The 9,884-nt window shown below is 35.9% G+C and overlaps 1 protein-coding gene across 1 annotated transcript in view; it reads right to left on the bottom strand.

Moving 5' to 3' along the window:
* Positions 1-624: 624 nt before the first annotated feature.
* LOC122634908 (serine proteinase stubble) overlaps positions 625-9,884 on the bottom strand; it is a 16,220-nt gene continuing 6,960 nt past the window's right edge. Inside the window, exons 3-11 of the mRNA XM_043824417.1 lie at positions 7,153-7,478; positions 5,484-6,768; positions 4,098-4,253; positions 3,786-3,935; positions 3,256-3,332; positions 2,816-2,916; positions 2,470-2,741; positions 2,183-2,337; positions 625-2,092 (exon numbers count right to left, since the gene is read on the bottom strand). Of these exons, the coding sequence (XP_043680352.1) occupies positions 1,928-2,092; positions 2,183-2,337; positions 2,470-2,741; positions 2,816-2,916; positions 3,256-3,332; positions 3,786-3,935; positions 4,098-4,253; positions 5,484-6,768; positions 7,153-7,478 (2,687 nt within the window). The 3' untranslated portion in view covers positions 625-1,927. The remainder of the gene's footprint in view (positions 2,093-2,182; positions 2,338-2,469; positions 2,742-2,815; positions 2,917-3,255; positions 3,333-3,785; positions 3,936-4,097; positions 4,254-5,483; positions 6,769-7,152; positions 7,479-9,884) is intronic.

The raw sequence follows: 9,884 nt of genomic DNA, 5'->3' as shown, positions 1-9,884 counted from the left end.
ACTATAATACAACGAGTCGAGCAAAGCCGAACGATCGATGGATGGCGTTGAATATTTACAGAATGGCGACTGTTCGACTTTCTCACGTTACCTGACTCGTCGGCGGAAATAAATTATTTATTTGTAACGCTCTCGCATCACGCTTATATAAATTAAATTAAATAACGTTTCGATGATGCATCGTGAACGAACGAGGAATAATCATTAATGTTTCAACATTTTTTTTTTCATCGTCGCTACGTTGATACGTCGAAACGCTCGTCCCGTTGTTGCTACGATACGAGCCGATTATTTTCACGATAGTCAATGTCTATGTATAGTACATACAAGACGGATTTTTAATTATTGCCTTTTGTATTAATGTTCCATTGGTCGATCGTAAAAAAATATATTTATCTCGTGTTAAGTAATTAAATAATTATTTCACATATTATGTGACAAGGTTTTATCATTAAAATAAGTGAATAAAAAATTATTTCGACCACAGCAATAATTAATGATTTCATCTCGTATATATGCATGCATATTCGAGCCACGTTTTGCCAACTTCAGCTGCGCGAAGTATAATCGCATCTTTCGAGAGTACGATAAAAGTATTGTTAATCGAATATTTTATTATATAAATTTCTTTTTTTTTTTTTTTTAATTTTGTTAACATATTTAAAATCAGAAAAGTTGTAATGTCCGGATAACAGAGATTTTACTTTACGTAAAAATTACACTAGAATTCAGAAAAGAAAATCTATTTAAACTAAACTTTGTCCATTTATGGCGCTTCGTTGACAATGAAGCATGATACGATATATCGATAATTCGTAAATAAACAATAACACTTTTACGTATCATTGTCGTAAAATAAATAACGATTAATTTGACCCAACGTTCGTACACATCCTCGTGAAAATACAAATTTAATTGTTATCGGTAAAAACGTGTCTCTTTCATGCTAAATGTTGGCGTTCATATAGAATATCCAATTGTATTCATATGAAAATATTTCAAAATATCGACACTAGTAATCGTCATAAGGTCACGTATGATTACTTCTAAAAAGATAGGAAAAAAAATTAAAAAAAAAAAAATATGTACCTTGCAAACGTATCAGTGTTTACAGAGTTTTGATACGATGAATATAAAAATTCTATTCGACGAGAATAATTGCATATAAATCGAGTTCAGTGAAGCGCGGAACAATCAGTTTTACGTATGCAAATAAAAACATTATTGCAAATAACTTTTCTCGGATATTTTAAGTATTTTAAAATGTGCTCGAGATTGAATATCGTCGTTCGTCAATATCTAAATACGTTGGTAAATCATGCATTTATATCGCAGCGTGAGAATGAAAATAATTTTCGATTTATTCTCCTATTATCGTCACAATTTCCATTCGATATTCCATTTTAGCCGAGGCACATCAAATTTATCATTCCGTTCAATTCTCTTCCTTTTTCCGATCAAAGGAAAATAATGAGTTTTAAAAGAAAAACTCAGATTTTCATACATTTGCATTGCACGCCGATCTTTTGAGATTCAAGATTTTTTTTTTAGAAAGAAATAATTAACAAGGTCATTCTTCGATCGATATTCGAACAAGGCGCGATTTCGAGGAAAATGATGACGTCGAGATGCACTTCCTGTCAAACGACGCCACGTATCGTACAAATCGTAATTTTCGTCGTGCATTACTGTTACTGTTGATAATACAGATAGTTCAGTTATCCAACGTTCTTTCTCAACATTGACGTCAGGTGGCATCTATGAACGTTTCCCCACCATTTTCACTTTCCCGGGAAATTCGAAATCAAAGCTACGAATTCTTATTCCGGAATTCATCCTTTCCTTCGTTTTCTAGTCCTCCTCGGAGCGCAGAATTCTAATTTGCGCTGACGATTCATAGAACTTCCGTACTTTTTAATTAGTCGGATTAGAATTGTAAGATTTGATTGATCCATTCGCGAAATTCGGAAATACGCGTGTACACGCCCGGTTGATTCGGTACGGCACAGCCAATTCCCCAACTTATAATTCCCGCTAGTATCCATCGTTTGTCTCGTGCCCTTTGAATCACCATTGGGCCGCCGCTATCGCCCTAAAAAACGTAACAATTTTTTACATATCATTTAACAAATCTATATCGATTTATTATTATAAGTTGTATAGATTATATTTAATATCTTACTTCGCATGAATCAAAACCACCGTTTCTCCATCCCGCGCAAATAAAGATATGTGGTATGTGCTCGATATAGCCAGCATTTCTATACATAGCTTCGCAAACCGTGTTATTTATAACCGGTACTGCAACCTCTTGTAAGATGGATGGCAGTGGTCCTTCTATAGATCGATGATAAGAAAATTTTAATAATAAACGTAAGATATAAAAATGAAGAAACGGTTTACCAAAGATTTTCTTTTTCTTTTTACAAGATGTTAGAAAGGAACAGATAAAGAAAACTATTAAACTACCGTCATAAAGTCTTCCCCATCCGGTAACATAAGCTGTACGACCAACGTAAGTCTCATCGTCATCCGGAAGACAGATTGGCAAAACGTTTGGTTGGAAAGTTGGAAGTGGCTCGTAGAATCTCAAAAGAGCGAGATCGTATTCGAAAGTTCTTGGATCGAATTGCGGATGACTCGCTATGATCTGTACTCGCCTTTCTTGGAATCCATATGGTTCTTCCTCGTTCGCTAGATCGTATTCTCCGATCCTCAATAATAAATCAGCCGGTGACACACTGAAATTAGATCGAAGAGATGAAAGAGTTAGAAGAAGTATAGACAAGTAGGATAAAAACGTTCGTATACTAACTTTTCAACACAGTGTGCCGCGGTAATAGCCCAATTCTCGTTCAACAAGGCTGCTCCACATTTGTGCAAATAGGTAGATGTCTTCCATTGACGTAACGAGATCTGTAAATCAATCTTTCAAGTTCGCGCATCGTAGAAACGATAGGATCGTTGATTAGAAGAGACCGTACGTTGTGTAGTCTAGATAGAAAATGAGCAAACAACGTCGGGATAGACATTTCCGAGAAATGAGACGGGTCAAAAGCTTTCCTAACTATCTTAGTCGATCAACTTGGTCTTTCGACAAACGTGATCTTCCTTCATCTTCGTTCTTTTTCTTTTTCTTTCGCAGTTTTTTTTTTCTTTCTTTTTATTTAGAAATTAGACGTAACGCGTAAAAATCGTGAGAAAAAGATAAAAAACTAGGTTTCTTTTTATTCTTTTTTTTTTTTATCCACTCACCTGCCAAGGCCACTTGCCAAAGGTACTACGATTGCCACCCACGATTCTCGACTCGGGAAATATTCTCCTTCCGCAAACTGCAAGCAGAAGCATCGTTGAGTTTATTGCTTTGAAGAGATTTGCGTGGTGGTTTGTCGTTGTCACGACGACGGCCATGTTGGAGAACGAGGACGTGCTCGAATTCATTCGACTGGATGAACCGGTATAAGTCACGTGCTTCCTTTTATTTTTTCTCTCACCCCACTCTACGTTCTTTACGCGAACCAAACGTCTCATTGGCTACGTACACAGTTCCCCCTTCTATATCAGCATTTTCAATTTATACATCTTTTCGCCGTGAGCTCTCATGATTCTCGATAAAGTAAAGAAAAGCATAGGAAATACGGGAGAACGGAGACGATCTCGGTGCATCCAGTCGTAATACTAATAATTTTCTAGCATGCATTTTTCGTGTTTATCCAGCTTTATAAATTTGCTGTGAATACTCTTACGTGAATAAGGAAATTTTGATAATGATCGTGTACAATAACCTTGCTTGTAATCCGACATATTTAGAGTTTCTATCGATATCGGAGTTTCCGTATCAACGGCTATAGTAGCGATGCTTGACAACGTCGTCAGAATCGTTGACGTCTCTGTAACTTGCTCCGTCGTCGTTGTAACTTCCGTCGTTGACCTCACTGAATCATTTGAGAAAATTGCTATTAATATCGTCAAGTATCGCAAATTTTAATAAAATATTCAATTTAAGTAACACACTGTTAGATATATCTGTTAATAGGCTAAAAAATAAAGTATATATAGATGTATATCTAAAGATAAGCAAGATACAATCGTTTTACCAGGTAAAGCAGACGATAAGGTAGACGTCACAGAGTCCAATTTAGTCGTTGTGCTTTCCGGATTTTCCGAGGACGTTTCAACGGTCGTTGGTGGTGATTGGATCATTACCCAACCATCCGGCGTGGTTATGGGTGTCCATTCGCTCTCCGTTATTTCTGAAATGAGAGAACGGAATGTTTAAGAGTAAAAAAAAAAACGAAAGATAAAAAAGAACGTTGGATATTCGACAAGAAATAGGTTCCGTTGAGCTAACAATGACTTAGGAAGGTTCTCAGACAGTTGGATAGGAATAGTGGAAGGACGGAAAGGAAAAGAGAGAACAGAAATTACGGTGGATGGTTTAAACCGTTACGACGTCCCAGCCCGACGTACAGAGTTTTATCTCCTCTTACGATGCTGTTGAACGTAGTAAGAGAAGGAGAGATGTCTCTTCAACCCATTTGTACCATCGACCCTGTTCTTTGATCTTGATCTAGCTCCATAAACTGGCCTTGAACCAGTATAATAAGCAACAGGAGACAAAGTATTTGGTCCAAATTAACTCTAATTTCGCGCAAAAGTAGTCGTTCGAATTTGACGTGTCTAAAAATGCGGCTGATTCTCAAAATAATCGCTTAACTACGATAAGACTACGACGAAGAATGAAGTTCCTTGAAAGCATACTATTCTTAATATCTCGTGAGAGTAACACGTATCCTTCGCGCGTTTCTTCTTCTAAAAATAGAAGGATGAGAAGGTTTCTACGATCATTCTACTCGAGAAGCTGCACATCAATGCAAATTATATATTACGTGATCGAAACTTTGAGTTTTCTATGATTCAATCCATAGAAAAATTAAAGTTCCATCGTCTTTAAAAGTTAAACGATATTTAATGTGGGTCATTGTTGGAAATATAAGAATAACCAAAAATACTTATAAAAATATCTCGTTTGAATTAATAAAGAAAGAAGAAAAATCAATACATCCGATCGTAAGTTTCCATTATCCGAGCGATTAAGAGAACATGGAATGAAAAGGAAGGAAACATGAGCGAGAATGCGATAGATATCCAAGCAATCAATCAAATTCACTCGGATACCCGCTATTCTGAATACTGATTAATGCGGAAGGTATAATAACGCTTCGTCGTGAATTTCTCTACTAAATGATTTTCCATTGCCGACAAGAGAGTTTTGTTACACAATGAATATCCGTTGAGAAAGGATACGAGCGGATATGCGAAATGTAGTTTCATTATATAAGCCGATTTTCCGTATTAGATTGCAATACTATCAACCACGCATTATCAATATATCAAACGTTAAAAATTGAATGATTCTTTCATACATCGTGTAAGTATAATCAATAACTTTTCACGTATTCCGGATCATAACTTCAGCTTACCATCTTGTTTTTTAGTCGTGGATAAAACATCGGTTGTTTTAGTCGGTGTTTCGTCGGAATGCGAAGACCACGTGACCAAACCAGACGACGGTGTAGTTTGTGGTACTTCTTCGAGAGTCTGGTTGACGACGGGTACCTTGAACGTTGGACTACTCGCAGTCGAGGAAGAGGAAGTAATGAGGCTAGCGACAGAGACGGTCGTAGGTGTTGTGATCCTCATAGGTTTTATCGTAGTTTTAGGTGGACTCTCAGTTGGCTTAGACTTGGTGATACCCGGTGTTGAATTACTTGTAAAATTTTGGAAAATTGTCTTTTCCGTGGTAGATGTTTCTAATTTATCAGTAGTTAATGTACCGATCTTAGTAGGCTTCGTACTGATCATAGTCGTTACAACTGGCGCAAACGTTGTTGGTCTAGGTTTGGTCGTGATTTTATAATAAATAGGTTTCTCAGTGGTAATTGTAATCGGCTTTCGAGTTACAAAGCCCACAGTTTCCGTCACCGAAGTTACAAGTGTCTCTTCGGTTGAAGACAAAAGATTGCTTTCGGTCGTTGTGAACGTTGGTTTCGTCTTATTAGACGTCAAGTAAGTCGACGCTACCGTTGTCGTTCCATAGCTAGAACCAATCGAAGAATTACTGGGAGCCGTCGGTTTTTTTGTGGGTAAAGTTGGTTTTTTGGTAGACAAGGTAGGTCTTTTCGTGCTCGTGACAAGGGGTCTCTTAGTACTAACAGTAGGTGGTCTCTTGGTAAATTGTTGAGTCACTGGCTTGACCGATGTTGTATTTCTTGGTGGAAATCTTGTCGAAGGTACGATCTTTTCCGTCGTTGTAATAATACTCTTCGATGTGGTTGTTTGTATCGGTCGTTGAATATTCGTTTGAGTAGTCGTATGTAATACCGTAGTGTGTAAAGGTTTTTTAGTGATTGGTTTCGACGTACCAACGATTGGTCTTATAGTTGTGGACAAAGTCGAAACTTTGAACGGAACTGTTGGCTTTTGAGTCGTACCGATTGATAGTTTAGAAATTGTTGAAGCGACAGACGTACTGGACGAATACTTTGTACTATCTGTAGAGATTTTAGTGATATTCTTGGAGGGTGCAGACGTAGTAAATTTTTCGTACGAGCTGTTTTGTACTGTTTGAAAAGTCGATAAACGAATCGATTGTGTCGTCGTTTCCATGCTCTCCGTCGTCGGTTTCTTTGTTACAATCTTTGTACTCCCTCCATGCGTATCCGATGTAGTTTTAATACTTTGTGTTGCCTGGGTGATCGTAGTAGCCTGAAAAAAACAATGGAGATCGATCGGATCGGAGATTGTTAAATCTATATGGCATGGTGTATGCGTGTTTAAAAAATTAATGATCTCTGTAATTAACTTCATTGCAGTAAGGTTTACCTTCCTTTTTAAACAACTTCCGCATTTTAAGAATAGAAAACGTGCCAAAGGTATTTGAGTCAAGGTCTCATTTTCTTTTTTACCGCAGATAGACTTTTCAAGTAGCAATTGCATCGTTGTAATTTGTAATATCGAAATGACAAACGTAAGAGAGATGTCCATTCCTAATTTCAAGTTCTAATCAGGTAAATTCTTATCCAGAAAATAAAAAGAAGAAGAAATTTTATGAAATCATAAAAAAAAGAAGAAAAAAAAATATTAACTTACCACAGTGGTATATGTACCAGATGGTTTGCTTTGGTCGTTAGGCTTTGGCCTTGGAAAATATGGCGGTATGTCATTGCTCTCGATGGGATTGTGAGTAGTGACGAACGGCCTTGATGTTGCTGGCGGTCCATCGTCGATGCTGTTGTCCTGAGGTCCAACGTCCGGTTCTTCGTCGATCTTACAACAACTACCGAAATAGAAACGATCGATGCATGTGCCAAGATGCGTGCCGTTCGCCTTTGCACAGGTGAATGCAAACATGCAAATTCCGGTTTCACCTGTTCTACGCGACACGCATGGCAAATGTCGGATGTTCCTTCCAGTACCTGAGATCAAAAAAAATATATATATATATCAAGAAAATTAGCTGATAATTAAGATCATAGTTGTGAGAAAGACTCGACTGAAAAAATTCACGCGAGATGAGTCTTTCAAATACGATCATTTTCCAACTACTTAAATATTTTTTTGCTAGAAAAACTTTTTTTAGAAAAATTGTATTCACTCTAAAAATCGAGAGGATTAGTCCCACCTCAATCTATTTATCGTACCATTGTTATCGTCTTTCTTCTTCTTACCTGGGTGGTATGTCTTACTCGATTATTCACCGATTATACACTTCCTTGCCTTTCATCATCTGCATTTAGATCGTGCTATGCAGCATTAATGGAATACGTTGGAGATCATCGTTAAGAAGGTGATTATGAACGGTGGTAAGCATACGAGAGATGATACACGAGTGAACTGTATTTTGTATCGAGAACATACACATAACGCTTTATGGAGAGAATGCACAGTTATAGGAGACACTTTAATATCGCAAAAAGAGAAAAAGAGAACCAATACGGAAGCATTCACAATCCAGATATCTTCCTCCTAAAACGTATTCCTTGCTGCATCTTTTTTCCTCTTATGTGTTTTAATATGTTTATTACTGTACGATCTTGACATACATTGATAACATTCTAACGAACGTATAAAAGCAAGATCAAGCGTATTAACAATTTGTTTCATTTCGTACGCGCTTTTTAAGTTATATTATTGTATAGTAGATTTTTTGCATTTCAATTTTTTTACTCGCAAAATTTATTAATCGATATATTGATAATTGAATTAAATAGGAAACTCTAAAAGAAATTTTAACGACCGACGATAATAGAAACTCCATCTTTTGCCGATCGATCGAGTAGTTTCTCGAAAAGTCTCCATTATATAAGGGAACATAATTAAGAATATATCGTTAGAAGATAATCAAACTTAGAAAATAGGTCTATTCGCTTTATTATCGATCGATTCACGCGGACATTTTCGTTCGATACGCTGCGTGCTCTCGTAGCTTATAGATAGCGGGCAACGTTATTTCGATGAGAATATTTCTTATCGTCGCATTAGATCATTACTCAACGTGTGATTTCACGATGATAGAAAATAATGAATGTGTTATATAAATATTAGATACTTGAGAATAAGTAAAAATATAAAAGATTACCACAAAATTATTATTTTTGAAGTATCTATTTTCTTACGAGCTACGAACGATAAGCATTATTAATCGATAAGCTTTTATCTCATAAATTCGTGTACTTCAATTTTTCAAAATATTTTATCGAATGAGAAGATTGATGTCACTGATTAATTTGTTATTTCAAAGTTGTAAGTATTTAATTGAAATTATTTGCTTGAATAAAGAATTCGTATATGTGAAATTGGAACGATTTAATAGATATAAAAATTCATGGCGTTGACGTTACGTAGAACAATGTAGCATGGATTATCAAAGGAAGGAAGGAATTGATGTCAGACCAATGGAAGCATCTGGGTACCGTTAAATTTCGATGTATGAGCTAGTTACCCGAGTCACAAGTGGGTCATAGTCATAGCCCAATGTAACAACTCGTTTCCTACCAAGGCACCTTGTAATCTCGGTCCTCTCTCTTTTTCTCTTTTTCTCTTTTTCTCTTTTTCTCTTTTTCTCTCTTTTCCTTCTTCTCTTTTTCTCCTTCTCATCTTACAAAGCCGAAGAAACCACCGAGCGCATTCCAAGGCATCTTCGAGGTATTTCAAACGATTAGATCGACATACCTGTAGCTTAAGTCCTCCGAGAATAGACTCCGAACGTGAAATTTACGTGAAAAATTATCTCAGATCTTTTTTCTTAAATGAATCTAAGGATCTTGACTATATATATTAATATAATATAATATTTTATATATTCTCTCTCTTTCTCATCGTATTATAATAATTTATGAATATAAGTATTCGAACAATGAATATTTATTACTGAATCTTATAAATGTATTTTTGAACCGGAAGAAGCACATAACGCGACGTTGCTGGTACCGAGAAATCTTTGCTGTTTTTGAAGATAATGAAAAATGTATAAAGTAAGCTTAAGATTAGACGAGGCTTTCAATCGTTTTTAATCTTTTTTAATCTTATGTTTCCTTCGCGTTACGTAATTTTTTTAAATTAAATATATATATCGATGTATGTAGCTCTTTGGATTATTAATTGAACGAAATTGATTCTGCGCCTCAATTCATTCGCCTCGTCTGCCATTGTTTAATTAATTTCACGGAAAGTGATGTCAACGATTTCTCATATTTCATGTTAAAACCGAGTGTGCGAAATATATATGAACTTTGAACAAGTGAAATTATCAAATAGAGATAATCTTTTAAAGCGAAACAGTATTTTTACATTAGAGTTGCTTTTTTTTTTTTTTTTTTTTT

This window comes from Vespula pensylvanica, chromosome 16 (genome assembly GCF_014466175.1).
Source record: "Vespula pensylvanica isolate Volc-1 chromosome 16, ASM1446617v1, whole genome shotgun sequence".
In the NCBI taxonomy this organism is placed as follows: Eukaryota; Metazoa; Arthropoda; class Insecta; order Hymenoptera; family Vespidae; genus Vespula; species Vespula pensylvanica.
Note: the sequence above shows the minus strand (reverse complement) of the source record. Positions and strands in the feature narration are given on the sequence as shown.